The sequence below is a fragment of the Nanorana parkeri genome, unplaced genomic scaffold, assembly GCF_000935625.1.
Source record: "Nanorana parkeri isolate BGI_ZX_2015 unplaced genomic scaffold, ASM93562v1 scaffold92, whole genome shotgun sequence".
NCBI lineage: Eukaryota > Metazoa > Chordata > Amphibia > Anura > Dicroglossidae > Nanorana > Nanorana parkeri.
Window position 1 is genome coordinate 1,370,168 of NW_017306360.1, and position 17,515 is coordinate 1,387,682.

The following is a 17,515-nucleotide window of genomic DNA, read 5'->3' on the forward strand; positions in this document are numbered from 1 at the left end:
TAATAGGGTTGCCACCTTTTCTTCAAGCGAAACCCGAACACTATAGCATCACACAGACATATTCTTTTGGGAGAATGAGTCTTGGCTTATTCATATGTAATGGGCACAACCCATTAATATGTAAATAACACAGGTGAGACTATTTTCAGTGGGGGGGCCAGTAGCCCCTATCTTAATTTTGGTTGCCCCTGTCTGCCTGACATCTTGTGTCCGGGTTCCTGGTGCCATGAAACCCGGACACAGCATTCAAAACCCAAACTGTCCGGGTGAAACCAGGACAGGTGGCAACCCTACCTCCCCATCCCCCCCAACCAACCACATCTTTTCTATGTAACTAAATTATCTTCATTAATGATCAAATAATAAACTGAAACTTGTAGTCACTGCTTACATTGGGGGTAGGGCTGCCACCTTTTCTTCAGGTAAAACCTGAACACTCTAGCGTTGCGTGCGGCAATTTCTTGTTTGAAGAATATAGAGGGGAGAGCGATGAGAGGCAGCCAGGAGAAAGAGCAAGAAGGGACAGCCAGGGGACGGAGTATGGAGACCGGCTATAGAGGACTACAAATCCCAGCAATACCTTATACAGCAATACAAAATAATATGGAGCTATATACGGTACTCTGGGGGGAATTTATCAAAACTGGAGCAGTCAGATTCTGGAGCAGTTGTCCATGGCAACCAATAAGCTTCTCTCTTCAGTTTACTCAGTGTAGATTTGAAAATGAAAGAGAGAAGCTGGTTGGTTGCCATGCACAGCTGCTCCAGATTTTCTCTGCTCCAGTTTTGATAAATTCCCTTCCCTGTGTTGTGGCCTCCTGATGTCTACAGGGTCTCAGGTGGGCTATGCGTACTTTCAGGTGGGCTATGCGCACTCTCAGGGGGGATACGCGCACTCTCAGGGGGGATACGTGCACTCTCAGGGGGGATACGCGCACTCTCAGGGGGGATACGCGCACTCTCAGGGGGGCTATGCGGGCAGAGTTCTGTCAGGAAGGAGCCAGAGGATATGTGCAGGCGGTGCCTGTTTACAGGCACCTGCGGCTCGCTGGAAGATGCAGCTGCCTGAGGTCCTGTCCTTGCTGGGGACCTCAGGCAGCCGCATCTGTCAAAAAATGTAAAGTGCCGGCACTTTATTGGCACTTAGTGTCTTGTGTCCAGGTGTCAGCTGGCCTGAAACCCGGACACAAGACTCATAAACCCGACTGTCCGGGTGAATCCCGGACGGGTGGCAACCCTAATTGGGGGGGTCAGTTAACGCACAAGATCAAGAGCATCTGCCACGGCTCTCCTCCCAAGGAACCTCTAGAAGTCCATGGAACCTTGGTTAAGAAAGATCTTAACCTCTTCTCAAATCTTCCTATCAAACATTCCTGAATTGTGCTTGAACTCTGTACTGCCCATGGCAATACATTCAGTACGAATGAGCTCTCGGGTACCTCAAAATGCTAAAATGAAAAGAAGAGTTGACCCAAAAATACCTGGAAGGGTTAATAATAAAGCAAGATGTGGAAGAGAGCCGAGAGTTGCAGCAACTCACAATAAGACACGGATGACTTCTATAAAGCGACACCTCCAGATACTCCAGAATCTCACCACTACTTTATTTGGTGCTGTTTTCTGTCCCGGTTCCTGGAAGCGGCCGAGCTGTGTGTACAGTGTCAGGAATAACAGGAGATAGTTGTGGTTTTAAGCCCCCCACGCACAGCCTGACGACAGAGGAACGAGCGGCCGCCGGTCAGGGTAGGAAATATGCTAAGTATTGATCTGTGGCTGATTCTGTGTGAACAATTTCCCAATGACTTCCGGTCATTGAGATGACAAAGTACCAGTCGCACGACCAACCTTCCCCCCAACACAGGACAATTAAACTGAACGCAACTTCCACCAGCTGATACAAAGTATTTCATAGAGAAGATGCTTCGTGACGTCATTGGGCCCTGAGGAACATCGAAATTATTGTGCCGAGATCTGATTGTATTTTAAAGTGTATGAAAATACAAAACATTTATTTGTTGTTTTTTTAGATTGCAGACAGTGATGGAGGTGATGGAATCCACAAATTTCTGGAGAACTACCCATAGCCGCAATAAGATCCAAATGATGTGTGCTCCATTTCTTCATTCTCATTGTTTCCCAGCCCTGAGGAAGGGGGTTGTGTTTGCCCTCGAAAGGCGTTGGTCCTACCGTCACCCAAAGCTCAGTATACCGCGAGCTGTAGCTCGCGGTATACTGAGACGCCGCAGCTGAAACGGATCCCGACAATTCTGTCTGGATCTGCCCAGCTGCGTGATTGACAGCTGGCTCTGCCTATCTAGAGGCAGAGCCAGCTGTACCCGCCCCCTCCCCCGTCCGTTCCGCCAGTCAGCGCTGGCGGATCGGAGGGGGGAATCCAGTCCCTCCCCTGTCACGGCAGAGAGCCGTGACAGGATCGAGAGGTGAGCGAACGCCGGTATGTGTTCGCTCACCTCCCGATCTACTGAGCCGACCTGTGACAGTCTCATTGTTACAGGTCGGCTAGAACTATGAGGTGAGTGAAAAGCACACACCTCATAGTTCTCCTTTAAAAATTATTTTGTTTCTGGGGGGGTGGGGAAGGTACAATATAAGCAGATTGAACTTCACCTTTAACTTTAGCTAGGTTCACTTTCAATAAACTCTCTAGTACAGGGGTAGGAAACTCCGGCTGCTGTGGAACTACAAGTCCCACGAGGCATTGCAAGACTGCCACCCACAGACATGAGTCCCAGAGGCATGATTTGTAGCTTCACCACAGCTGGAGTGCCACTGGTTGCCTATCCCTGGCTCTGGTATCTACCAAAACACCAATTTTATATAAAATGATTTTAAACTTCATTTTAACATCAATCTATTTTTTTATGATTTAGAATTTGAATATACTAGAAGAGAAATCTGCCCTCCAAATCACTATAATGGAGGCAAACTTGGGGAAACAGCCAACCTCACTAGTCCGCAGCAGCCGTAGCATCTGTGTTACCTTCAGCCAGGCATGCTGGGACTTGTAGTTCCACCACAGCTGGCCAGCCCCAGCTTATTCCCCTGTAGAGGAGCATGTGTACTGAGCTCTCTTCTCTGGGAACACACGCTGCTTCCTAATCAAATCAAACAGATGAGATTAGCGCAGCCGCCCCTCAGAGCCTTTAATCAGCTCTGGTTATTGTTCTCCACTCTTTCCGGTGCTCTAACCTTGAAACGCACATTGTTTATGTGCCCCCCCCCGAGCTGGGTAACAACTCCGGAACACTTCCACTCGCCCCGGACGGTCAGATTTCAGCACATCTTTGTTTTTTGACCTTTCCGATTAGATGACTAGCAGATGCCAGTGTTCTGTCGAGAATGCCAACTCGTCGAGATCTCCAACTTGTGACGACAAGTCCATTGTAGATTTAGATGAGATGGTGCCGGTGATGTATCGAAAGTGCGAACTTATCGAGTTGTGGGACCGCATGACTTCCGGTTTCCTCAGAACTACGATGTTTGCACACAAAACATGTTGTGCACGAGCGGCATCCACGGCATTGCCCTATACACATAGACCACAGTAATAAAGTAATAAAATGATCTAGGATGACAGTAAGGCAGCACGTTCTTTATCTCAGGTGCCCCACTCAATATGGCCGCCGCTTGAGTGGGGCACCTGAGCTAAAGAACGTGCTGGCTTACTGTCATCCTAGATCATTTTATTACTTTATTGCTGTGGTCTATGTGTATAGGGCAATGCCGTGGATGGCGCTCGTGCACAACATGTTTTGTGTGCAAACCTCGTAGTTCTGAGGAAACCGGAAATCATGCGGTCCCACAACTCGATAAGTTCGTACTTTCGATCGATCACCAGCCGTCACAGTTTTTGCAATCCTTGTTGACTTCGTCCTGTGAGGCTTCGAAATTGTCATCGAGTTCTCCAACTCCCGTCGGTACTTGTGGCATCGGGTGCCCACGCAGGCGCACTGCCGCAGATTGTAGAGCTTGATACTTCTCTTGGGTGTTGGAGGTCTCGACGAGTTGGAGAATTCGATAGAACAGCAGACTGAAAACATACCGTATTATTGTATATAACATGGAGCGCAGGTGGAACCATCAACCTAATCTTTATCAGAAATGCGCATAGTAAGACTTCTTCACCCGTGTTCTCAGCGCCTCACATCATTTGCTGCCATTACAGGAAAGCAAATATGGGACAGCAAAATATAAGGGCTCAACGCCCATCCAGAGGGGCAAAGCTTGATATAGGAAAAGATAAAGGAAAGGTTCCTTTTCAAAGTCAGACAAAACCCATCTAATTTTCTGGCTGGAGGATGTCCAGCATCATATAGCTATTTCCTTCCCAGTGTCACTGCCCCTGGCTACACCCCTTTCATTCAATTGATTTTTTTATTTTTTATTCATGGAGACATCACATGTATTATTCTTGGCTGTATCACATGTGAGTGTTACCTAGGGTGGTCTGTATGCAAAACCAGCCTGCCTAAGGATCGCCCACTCCTGCAGTCTGATAGCCAGCCATTAAGGCATTTTGATATTTGCATAACTCCTCCCAAGAGCCAGCCCAATGATTACATAAGGGCTCTTGAGAGCAGTACTGCGGCAGGGTGCTGTGATGTTTTCAGGAAGCTATGTACAGCACCCTGCCGGCCCCTCCTACCAGCCATGACCTGTCTGCATTACCTAGAGAAGCAAAAAGAACCGATGATGACATCACTGACTCAAAATTTGGGATGTAAACATGTAATGAAAAAATGTTCATTAGCTTGTTGATGAGGAAAGAAGGGTGAAGCCGGAAAGACCAGAAGGAAGAGACAAGAGTCCGGTTCAATACGGAGAGAAGGAGACGAGCTGAACATGGCCACCCTCTGATATACAGATTCATTCGATAAGAATTCGGAGTGCTCAGCGCCTCCAGTCTGCCTGGTGGATGCAGAGTGACATACATTGTGTTCTATCACCTATGGCGACCTTTATACACAATGATTGTGATGTAAAGCTACTTTTCTGTAGAAGAGGAAGTTGGGATTAGGGATCCTTAGATACGTTGTATAATCATTACCCCGACCGTTCCCTTATGGCGCTCCAGTACAATGAAAACGATATAATAGCTGAATAACAAAAGTATTCACCACCTGCCTCCAACCTGGGAAAACTATCGACTTTCCCTCCATGGCAGCCATTTTCTACATCAGCCAATGAAATCACTCACGACTGGGGAAGGGCAAACATTTGGAGAAAAATCAAGAGATTTGGGTGAAATGCAATTTAGGGCCGGTGTTCTGTCGAGATCTCCAACGCGCCGAGATCGCCAACTCGTGACGTCATATCTGTTGTAGATGTCGACGAGATTGCGTTGGTGCGCGTGCGGCAGCCGTCACAGTTTTAGCTGTGCGGCTTCGTCATCGGGTTCTCCAACTCCCGTCAGTGCTTGTGGCATCGGGGGCCCGCGTAGGCGCACAGCCGCAGATTGTACAGCTTGATACTTCTCTTGGGTGGCTGCGCAGGCGCACTGACGGGAGTTGGAGGTCTCGACGAGTTGGAGAATTCGATAGGACACCGGTTCACACCACAAACTTCGCGTTCAAATGAGTTCGGCTCTGGAACGCACTGGAATGCAAGCTGGTCGGCTCCCTGCGTTCAGGGGTGAGAGGGGGGGTGGTGGTGCATTGAAGTCAAATGCATTCCGGTCCAGTGTGTTCTGCAAAAATACCGCAAGCACTATTTTTGCAGAGCGCAGTACACTGGAACGCAAGCACTAATGTGCCTGCATTCCCAGGAGCGGGCCATCGTACTGCGGGTGGGGGGGCGTGGCTGCGGTGCCATTGACTTCAATGCACCGTCACGCCTCCTCCCGCACGTAAACGCTGGGAGGCGGCCGGCTTGGGTTCCAGAGGCCGAACGCACTGGAACACAGAGTTTGTGGTGTGAAACAGCCCTTAAAGAAGAACTCCGGGCAAGGCTTTTATTAACCCTTGACGCGGGGTTGCCCCCACACTGCAAGGGATAAGTGCTCCTTTTCGCCTAAAAAAAAGTTATACTCACCTGTACCTCTGAGCCAGTCGGCTGTCACAGCGATCCCTCCAGCTTGTCTCCTGCAGTGATGGTATGTTCCCCAGGGCCCATTCACACCACATCCCGATCATCTCCAGACCAGATTGTTTCCAATATGCATCCTAATGTATCCCTATTCTATTTCTGGCCTCTGTTCACACCAGTGCAGTCCGTTCCAGACCAGACCAGAAAAATACCGCATGTCTCATTTTGTCTGGTCTGGAATGCACCGGAACTGCGGGCAGGTCCTCACCAAAATGGTGTAAACCTGCCCTCAGTGTCATCACATCCTATACAGTGTATTGGATGGGATGACTCGAGGAAGAGAGAGGCTCCAGCAGGGACCGGTGGGTGGGGTAGCCCCGTGGAAAGGGTTAATAAAAACCGCAGTCAGAAAGACATATTACTTGGCAGGAAAGTCGGCCGTGCCGTTTTGATCTGCAATGCAATGCAATGAATGAGAACAATGTACTTCCTAAACAAATTAGATCAAACTGACAAATAATAATAAGAGCTCCGGCTACCGGCCGCAGCGTGCACCTCGGCGGCCTCCCCTCCCTTCTTCGGCGGAGAAGAAAGATCGGCCCGGTCTTGTTGGGCTTTCTCACAACAGTGGTGACCCCGTGTTTCCCCCCTGGAGGGTTTGAAAGAATTACCCTTCTACAGCCACAGGAACGGACCCTACATGGGCATCCGAGGAGCCTAATGGGTACCAGATGATGCTGCATAATTAACTCTCTGTCTCCTGCCATTTCGTCCCACATCTTTCATAATAGATCTGACCAAGGCCAGAGGGCTGGAGCCCCTGAAAGCGGTGTGTGGCTCTTTACATTTTTTGGTGTGGCCTTTGGTCCCTAGCAGCAAGTAGTCACTGTCTTCCTGCCTAGGTGCTTATCCTCCAGACCTGATCAGAACGCGACGTGCAATGCTACAAGAAGCGTCTCCGTACTGTGGCTGTGGGTCCCGTGATCGGTGACCTACAGAAAACTTGGGAACACCTTTCCTCACCCGTAGCTGGGTCCTGCAAATGTGCTCTTTGTAGCATTATAAGTGTACTACAAGAACTGCTGCGCTGCAAGAACCAAGACGTGTTGTGGGGAACATCAAGTGTGGGAACGGGAATTTTTAACAGGGCTCCAGGGAGCTATAAGTGATGTTAAGGGCTCAGTGTGTTTGGATCGAGAAAAGATTTATGGGTAAAGGGTCCGTCCAACCACAAATTATATTTCAGATTTCTAGTAGATGCTGATGAGCTAAATCCCAACAGTCTCCTATATCTCTCGGGGACTCTGTTGGCCAGCTCTCTGCTCTTAGTTCCCTGGTCTGCCCCTCTGCTTTGCCCATTATGAGGGGTTCCCACCACCCCTGTGCTAAGTTTCAGAGTCTGTAGACCTTTAGTGCCCATTGTGAAGGGTTCCAACTAGGAATGCACACATACCGGTTTTTCGGTATCGAGTACCGATATTTTTTTCCGGTACTCGCCAATATCGGAAGTCCCATTAAGGAAGCCAGGCGGCGTGTAATGACTCCCCCCCCCCCCGCTTCCCGATTAGCAGGGTAGCCGTCTCCATGCTACCTCGTCACCAGGTAGCATGGAGCCGGCATTCTGGCCATTCAGGAAGCCGGGGGGGGAGTCATTACACGGCGCCCGACTCCCTGATTGGCTGGGAAACCGGTTCCATGGTCCCTCATCACCTAGTGACAAGGGAGCATGGAGTCAGCTTCCCGACAAATCAGGCAGCCGGGCAGCATGTAATGCCTCGCTGTCCAGCTTCCCGATACCGGAAGTTCTGGTATCGGGTCAGGCATTGGGAGCATTTGGGAGAGTACGAGTATTCGCCCAAATACTCAGTATCTGCACCAATACCGACACTAGTATCGGTATCGGTGCATCCCTAGTTCCAACCATCCCTCTGCTAAGTTCATGGGTCATTATGTGGTGCTCCCGCCATCCCTACACTGAGTTTCTTTTCTATATTCTGTTATGCTGCCACCAACGCCAGCCGGTATAATTGTCGGGGAACTTGAAAAGTTCACTACACAGACCCAGAAACTGTAGAGCAACATAATGCTTGAAATGGGGAGTGGTCATGTGACCATACTGACCAATAAGAATTTCTTCTAAGCCTTCCTACTTCCGGGATGGTGTCCTAGAAGAAAGTAGGAGATGCTCTTTGGTTGAAATGGGAAGAGCTTAAAAGGGCCAAGTGGCGGCGTTGGCCAATCGGCACTGCCTATTGCCACCATTTTATTGCTATACAGCCTATACTAGTAAAATTTTCAAGCTTCCCGACCGTTATGCCGGCGGCGGGCGAGGGTCATCATTACCGATAAGTGGGGGAGGCCAGAACTAAAATATAATACACGGAGACTGTGCCTATGGGACACTATTAGAGAAGTTTCCATCATCCTCCGTGGAGGAAAAATTGTTTAACTTAGGTAAACTTTTAAATATGTGAATGTTTCCTGCACACAAAGAACCTTGAACTTGGCTAAGTATTCACACCCCTCACTGGCACGTATATGGGCCTCCGTGTTTATTTATCTGCAGATGCACGGGATAAAAGTAAAGTATTAACTTCCCGGCCTCCTGCCGAAATTTTACAGCTCAGTTCCTGGTATTAAAGCTGAACTCCGGGCACAAAAACTCTCATTCAAATATATAAACACGAACTGGATCATAGTTTGTTCTGTGAACTGTGCGCAGAAAACAATTGCCATAGAATAACCTTTTCACCCACATATCCCTGCTGAGCTCCCCTTGTCTCTTTCAGCTACTTCCTGTCTACATGCATTGGCTGAACATCATTGCCCTGGACCGGTCTCCTGATGGTGGCAATGGTGGACCATGCCTGTACAATGTGTTGGCAGCAGGCCCGGCGCTACCGCAAGGCAAGTCAGCCGGCCGCCTGAGGGCTCTGCAGGGTGAGGGCAGAAAAAACAGGGCATTTTGACAAGTACTTGTACTTGCCAAAATGCCCCGATGCTTGCGCTATGTTTTTTTTTTTCACTTCAGTGCGGGAGAGCAGCGGCGAGCAAAAATGCACATTGCCTCGGTAGGCAAGAATCCTAGCACCGGCCCTGGTTGGCAGGGCTATCATACTCGTGCAAATGCTCCAATACCTAAAACTGATACTGGCGATTTAATTAAATTGAAGCAGCTGCCTTAGGTCCCGTGCTTGCTGGGGACCTCACAGCAGCCTTCTTGGAACCACATGGTGCCTGATTACAGTGCTTCCTCCGGCCCGCACATATCCCCCTTCTGAGACCCTTCACACATCTCCCTCACCCGAGACCCTTCACACATCTCCCCCTCCTGAAACTCTCCGCCTGAGACATCACCCCCCGGAGCAGAGCGGCAGCACCGAGTATATACAGGTATGGTGCAGCAAAACTGCATCTGAAATCCAAATCTACTTTAGAAATATTGCCTGTTGTTACTGTCCTGTGCTTTATTCTGCATTGCTGTGTAATGTATTGGATTTGTAGTCCTCTATAGCTGGTGGTATTCTACATTGCTGTATAATGTATTGCTGGGATTTGTAAAGCTCTATAGCTGGTGCCATTTTGTACTGCTGTATAATGTATTGCTGTGATTTGTAGTCCTCTATAGCTGAATAATGTATTGCTAAGATTTGTAGTCCTCTATAGCTGGTGCCATTCTGTATTGCTGAATAATGTAGTCCTCTATAGCTGGTGGTATTCTACATTGCTGTATAATGTATTGCTAAGATTTGTAAGCCAGCCTCTATAGCTGGTGCCATTTTGTACTGCTGTATAATGTATTGCTGTGATTTGTAGTCCTCTAAAGCTGGTGGTATTCTGCATTGCTGTATAATGTATTGCTAAGATTTGTAAGCCAGCCTCTATAGCTGGTGCCATTTTGTACTGCTGTATAATGTATTGCTGTGATTTGTAGTCCTCTAAAGCTGGTGGTATTCTGCATTGCTGTATAATGTATTGCTAAGATTTGTAGTCCTCTATAGCTGATGGTATTCTGTGTTGCTGGATAATGTATTGCTGAGATTTGTAGTACTCTATAGCTGGTGGTATTCTGCATTACTCTATAATGTATTTCTGTGATTTGTAGTCCTCTAAAGCTGGTGGTATTCTGCATTGCTGTATAATGTATTGCTGAAATTTGTAGTCTTCTATACCTGGTGGTATTCTGCATTGCTCTATAATGTATTGTTGTGATTTGTAGTCTTCTATAGCTGGTGGTATTCTGCATTGCTGTATAATTTATTGCTGAGATTTGTAGTCCCTTTACAGCTTGGAGTTAGTGGCAGAACTACCAGGGTTGCAACGATTCAGCTGCGACCGGGCCCTAACACCTCACCACTGTCCTAAAATCATTAGTCTGTCTTGTTTTAGAAAAACTGTCACATGACACTAAAAAAACCAAAACATATCGGTAATTAGTACTTGAAGAAAAGTATTGGTACTCATAGTCGGTCTGTAAAAAAATGGTATCAGTGCATCACTAGTAGTTTTAATACCTGGTCCAAAAATATATATATATATAAATCCCAGAAATTTATCATTACTGTAACAGTTTAAAAAAACAAAAACTTCTTGACCTCCTCAGTGGCAGCCGTATCCATCACTCCACCGATGACAACTGGAAATGCCATTACTAGTACAAACAGTTGTCCGTGTATTTCAGGAAATGAGTGCACTGATGTTCGGCAGGCAGAGACCCGTCCACTCATGTGAGGACAGGAATAGAGAGGAAAAAAGGAGCAGAGTCCTCCAGCAGGGCAGAGTATTTCAGGAGAGTAGCTATTATTATTAGAGTGCCGGTAATTTACACAGTGCTTTACATAACATCATTCATATCAGTCCCTGATCTAAGGTCCCTATCTCACATACATAGACACACCAGGGCCAATTTAGACACAAGTCAATTAACCAACCAGCATGTCCCTGGAGTGAGGGAGGAAATTGGAGTACGCAGAGGAAACCCAGACAAGAACAGGGAGAACATACAAACTACATATAGATAGATAAAGTCTAATCTAAAGATTCCTAGCAGGGCAGAGTATTTTAGCAGAGAACAGTTATATAGAGGAAGGGGCAGAGTCCTCCAGCAGAGTATTTCAGGAAAGGAAAGTGAGAGGAAGGAGCAGAGTCAGCGAGCAGAGTATTTCAGGAGAGGAGAGTTATAGAAGAAGGAGCAGAGTCCTCCAGCGGCGCAGTGTATTTCAGGAAAGGAGAGTTATAGAGGAAGGAGCAGAGTCCTCCAGCAGAGCAGAGTATTTCAGGAGAGGAGAGTTATAGAGGAAGGAGCAGAGTCTTCCAGCATAGCAGAGTATTTCAGGAGAGGAGAGTTATATAGAGGAAGGAGAGAAGTCCTCCAGCAGAGCAGAGGATTTCAGGAAACGGGGGAGGTAGATAGGGATATATAATTCTGACATGTTTCCTTTTAAAAAAAACACTTTTTAGTATGACAGAAAACATAGAAGCGTTTGTGTCAATGAAGTGAAATTCCGGCGGATGGAATAAATTTGCGCAGAACATGATTTAATCTCGGGGTGGGACTGCGTTGACTCTTCTAAAGGTTTTGGGTTTATAAGGGACTGAGCAGGAGGGGTGACGTCCTAAACCAATGGAAACTTAGATTTTTTTTTTTTTGTTAAGGAGAAATTTTAATCCAAGAAAGAACGGAATGTCTCATTTTATTATCCTGCCCATTGTGAGCTATGAGTCACGGCGGACCGCCGCTCTGTACAGTTACAGGGTGGCGCATCTGAGGCTTTGCAGTCAGCCAAGTTGTGTTTTTTATTTAAGTATAAAAAAAAGAAAAGAAGAAGAGAGGCCGCCATTGTGATACACAATCCTATATAAGAAGGAGGAAGTCTTCATGGAAGGAACCGTTGGGATACTCTTAGGAAATCATCAAAGCTGAAGTTTATTCTACTTACATTTTGCCCTCTTTGGTTCACCCGTACTCCATCATCAATGCTAATAAAAAAATAATAAACCTTTTTCTGTTTTTATTACACACATTATTTTATATTATAGGGTGACAATGCTGCTGGCAGAATCATCAGGGGAAAATAAATGAAACAGGAAAAACGAATGCAGCCACCTCATATTTATGTTTTTGGGTTTAGCTACACTGTAATATTGTATTTTAGATGGTAAGCCCTCACGCCTTCTATTGTAAAGCGCTGCGCAAACTGTAGGTGCGATATACATCCTGTATAATAATTGTACTTAAGTCTGGTATGGATTTTGGGGGACCACATGTCGTCAGATTTTGCATACTTTTAAAAGGTGCCATCATAGAAATAAAGGCTTACACTGTATCTCTATATCCCTAGATACATAAAAGTACATAATATACACACACACACACAGACACACACACACACACACACACACACACACACACACACATATGATGCTATATATACACACACACTTGCTGATTCTGTTTTTTGCAGCAAACAAAATGAAATAAAGTTTAATTATTTCAGGGGGAGACGAGCGGCTGACTTATGATTTTCAGTACAATGTTATTATTTTTAATGACTGACGGAACAAGTAATCGGAGCGTTGGCCGTCCTGCTATAAATAGGCCGATTTCTTCATGTGAAAAGCGTTGGTTTCCTCTGTATATTGGACTGCTCCTTCTCAGCGCCGCTCCATGTAACGGGAGACGCTGGAGACAGCGCCAGGTCTGTGTAGACTCTCCTGAACGGCCCCTGTGTTTTGGAAGTATAATACCCGCCTGGCCCCCTTCTTGGTCTCTCTTATAACCTGCGGAGTGCCGCCATCTCCCGTAACATTGAACAGATGCCAGTAATGTCAGCGGCGAGACACTGGAGGCCTTGTGAGCCGGTTCACAGGACAGGGCCCGTCGTGTCCGCAGCTCCGGAGCAGGAATGCGGCCGGGTGAGGTAAGGCTTTTCTAAAATCTCAGAACCGCAAGGAGCGCAACAAAGCCAAGAGAACCTGTCACCGCACAAGCCTGGTGATATAGCCAAACCCCAATTGGATGTCATTTACTTTTCCAAAGTACTACGTATCAAACAATTGCTTTTTTTTAGGGCTGTGCAAATTAACGATTAATTTCTCGATTAATCGTTAATCTTTTTGATCGATTAAAATTTTTTTGATTGCTAATGAAAATACTCACCTCTCCGCCGGCTTCCAAGAGTCCCGTCGGAGATCCGGTGACGTCACGGACATCGACTTCACCGGACTCCTCCCCCTTCCCCAAGTGGCTCCGTCGGCTAACGAAGGGAAGGGGGGAGGAGCCCAGTGACGTCGATGTCGGTGACATCACCGGACTCCTCCCCCCTTCCCTTCGTTAGCCGACTGAGCCACTTGGGCCGGTGAGTTTGCCCAAGAAACTTTCTGCACGAGCGCCAGCCAAGGTATTGGCCTATACACATACAGCCCAGCAATGAAGTAATAAAATGAACTAGGATCACACTAATCCAGCACGTTATTATTCTGAGTTGCCCCACTCAAGCGGCGGCCATATTGAGTGGGGCACGTGAGATTAATAACGTGCTGGATTAGTGTGATCCTAGTTCATTTTATTACTTCATTGCTGTGCTGTATGTGTATAGGCCAATGTAGTTGGATCTGTATGTGCGTTATAATTAATCGAAATTAATCGATTAAAAAAAATTTCGATTAATCGAACACGAAAATTTTAATCAGTAACAGCCCTACTTTTTTTTCAATAAATTGCAGTTTTCAAGTCGCAGATCTGCTTGTGTTTTTTTCCCTTTGTATTAAAAAAGCTTTATAGCAATTTGAATATGTTGACAAAACCAAATTAAATTACATAGCTCTCCGCCCTTCTCCGTTTTCCTGGTGACATCACCACCTTGGGGAGGGGGAGCGGGAGTAAGAGCATTTTTCAGAGCTGTAAGCATGCGCTATAAGGGGAGGAGCAGACATTCATGCATTGTAATGAGGCGGCAAAGCTTCCGGGTGCCGACAATGCTTGGGGGGGAATCAGTCATTTCAATATTGGCCCAGCAGTGGAAATCAAGCAATACCCGGGAAATGGTAAGATCTCCAGGTAATTTACGCAAAAATGAGCATACCAGGAATGGACATATATGGTGACCTTTTAATTTTTGCTTGGAGAGACACTTTGGGTATGAATTATGAATCATCCGCCCCAATATACGCGGCCAAATGCCATTAATACGCCATTTTTGCCACTAGATGGAGCCGAGGAGCATAGCAAATTCCTATGCCCCTCGGCTCCATCTAGTGGCAAGGATGTTGTGTGAATGCCATACGGCCAGCATATGTCGGGGTAGATTTAGACATCATCCCTCTTATGTGGCCTACATTACAAACTATGTCAGGGCACAGGGACTGGTGTATATGGTTCTATTTTCTTTTGATATCACTGCATAATATGTAGACAATGCATATGTACAGGAAATCAAGAATACATAAATGCCATCAGTATACATAAGTTCTCGCTCAGTGGACTGATTGGCTATTCTAGGTGAATAAACATTTGGACTTCTTCGCTATTCTTTGTCTAGAGAAATAATCTGCCAACGCCACAGCTGAGCAAGAAGAGAATCACATATACAGAATAAATAAAGGTGAACAACGGGCAACGAATGGACTCCGTATGAAAAAAAAACAAACAATGTTTTTGTTGAAGCCCCTCGAAGATTTAAGAAACACAGTTTGACGCCCTGTATACTGAAATAGGAAAGGCAATATACTGCACATAATACATATTTTGTGTAGTTTATGTACAAAGTGTCATCTTCCAATGAACAGAAAGGGAAACTCTGCACATACACAAGCAACTGTTTCGATATTTTAGATGCACGTGGAAACAAAGTCATCAATACACAGCGGAGGAAGATATTCTGAAGGTTTGACTAAAACCAACCAAGCCTATTGGTCAAGCAGCAGCTAGCCACTTCAGTGTCCAAACAGAGCGCACTCCAAGGATCTCCAATAACAATCCAAACTTTAATAAAATCCCCGATGAAATGTCAATATATGGATATACACCAACACCGCAAACCTCCATTACACCAAAATCCTCGAACGCATTTCACTGATAGGCTTATTCATTATTATTATACAGCATTTATATAGCGCCAACAGTTTGCGCAGCGCTTTACAATATAAGGAAGGCATTACAATCACAATACAAATCAAGACCAAATGGGTAGGAGGGCCCTGACTGTGAGAGCTTACAATCTAAAAGGGAGGGGCCAGTGATACATGAGGAGGTAGCTGTGTGGGGATGAATTGTTTGAGAACGTGATGGTTCAGTGGTTAGGTTGAGGTGGGATAGGCTTCCCTGAAGAGATGAGTCTTAAGCGATCGCCTAAAGGCAGTCAGAGTGGGACATAGATGGACAGGTTGGGGTAAAGAGTTTTAGAGGATGGGAGAGACTCTAGTGAAGTCCTGGAGGCGAGCATGGGAGGAGTTGATGAGGGAGCTGGAAAGCAGGAGGTCTTTTGAAGAGCGGAGGGGACAGTTATTCATAGAGGTTAGAGCTAGTCATGTCATGGTGGCATGTGCCCATTGGTTCAATGAGTGGGTGGCTAGTACCAAAATGGCCATGACCTTCTTAATGACCATTATCAATAGACCTATATGAACCAGTTTTTCCTTTCACTCTCCCATAACGCACCACAGGCCTTAATGGGAGAAGCTTATTGGCTGATATGAGCAACTAGGACTGTCCTTCCTTCAGGCATCACTTCAGGAGATCTGATGAGTTTTCCCAAATATGACTCCCGCCTGTTATAACGATAGGCTTATTCATAGAGGATAGAGCTAGCCATGTTATGGTGACATGTGCCCATTGGTTCAATCAGTTGGTGGTTTAATACCAAAATGGCCGTGACCATCTTAATGACCATTATCAATAGACATATATGAACCAATTTCTCCTTTCACTCTCCCATAACCCATCACAGGCATGACTAGTAGAATCTTATTGGCTGCTATGAGCAACTAGGACCGTCCTTCCTTCAGACATCACTTCAGGAGATCTGATGAGTTTTCCCAAATATGACTCCCGCCTGTCTGACTCATGTGCTTGATAAATACTCCATAAAAAAAACACACGGACTGCGCTAAACCAAACAGATGACTCTATGTCTGACTATTATGGATGGGATACGCTGCATTAAACATTAAGAATGAGGTGGAGAGGTCACGTGTGCCTTCGGTCGTCTTTTAAATGCTTTGATGACTGAAGTGGATGCTCTTACGACTTGCTGCGCGAACATACGGAGAATGAAAACTGCGATACCGCTGAACCGTGATGACTTGGAAAGTACAGCGACACCAAAATCTGATTTTACTTCATGGACGTCAGACATCAAAAAGATGATTTCCCATTGGCTGGAATGGGCAGCGGCGGTTTGCAGCTTATCGAAAATCAACTTTCTGCATCGTTTAGGTCTAAAGAAAAGTCCTTACCTTGGCTTCACATTTGCGGTGACATGACAGACGACAAACTGAAAGGAGAAAAAGAGAAATCGGTTTTCAATTAAAAAGAAGAAACATTCCCCAATGAAAAAGAGCAAAATGACGGCTACACAATAATATGCATGAAAAATGTACATGATGACTGGTACCGTGTGCACTGCATGGAAGGATGGAATCCCCGACAGCGAGCATCCTTACACCCCAAGACTTTATAATCTGTATCATATTTAAAATGTATCTAAAGCCAAAACTTTAAGTTATTAGATAGTGTAGGGAAAGGTACTTAGGTACTCAGACTCAGGTACTTACACTGCTGGAGCCCGGGGAAAAAGAGGCTGCGGGTCTAGAAGCCCGGCTGGACCCAAGGTAGCCCCACTGCAAGGTTACGTTTTTTAATTATCCTAAACTATATATCCTATGTATGTGTATCCTACGATATGTATATCCTAAACTTTAGATATACTTGTTTAAGCAGATGCACAATTTCTCCCACACCACCCACGAGTCTCTGAGAGCTTAGGATAAGATACTGATATATATTTAATCCTATAGTTAGCTTACTGTCCTCTCATCCACTACCACAATGTCTGCTAGCTGCTTGCTGAGCAGTATAAAAATTAAGCCTGGTTCACACCTGTACGTTTTGTAGCGCGTTCAACGCTCTACGAACGCTCTACAAAACGCTCAAACATGAAAATCCCATTGCTTTCTATGCGTATGGTTCACACCTTGCCGTATTTCAGCCCGTCTGAAAGGTACAGGAGCTTCTTTGCGGCGTTTTTGTCGCGCATTTCCATTGGGATACAGCCAAGTAGCCCTCGGAAACACGCGTTTGTCGCGCGTTGTTTTACCGCGAATCGCGCGACAATTGCGCATATTCGCTTCGCCTAGGTGTGAACAGAGTGTAAGACACTGTCTGTCCAAGCTTCCTCCCCTCCTGTAGGGTGACGTCATACTAGCAGACTACCAGGTAGTATTATGAAGGATTTCTACAGTATAGCGCCAACAG

At 46.1% G+C, this 17,515-nt stretch overlaps 1 protein-coding gene across 1 annotated transcript in view; it reads right to left on the reverse strand.

The window, feature by feature from the left end:
* TNS1 (tensin 1) overlaps positions 1 to 17,515 on the reverse strand; it is a 326,036-nt gene that overhangs the window by 250,156 nt on the left and 58,365 nt on the right. The window contains 1 exon segment of the mRNA XM_018552581.1: positions 16,498 to 16,535. Coding sequence (XP_018408083.1) covers positions 16,498 to 16,535 — 38 coding nt within the window.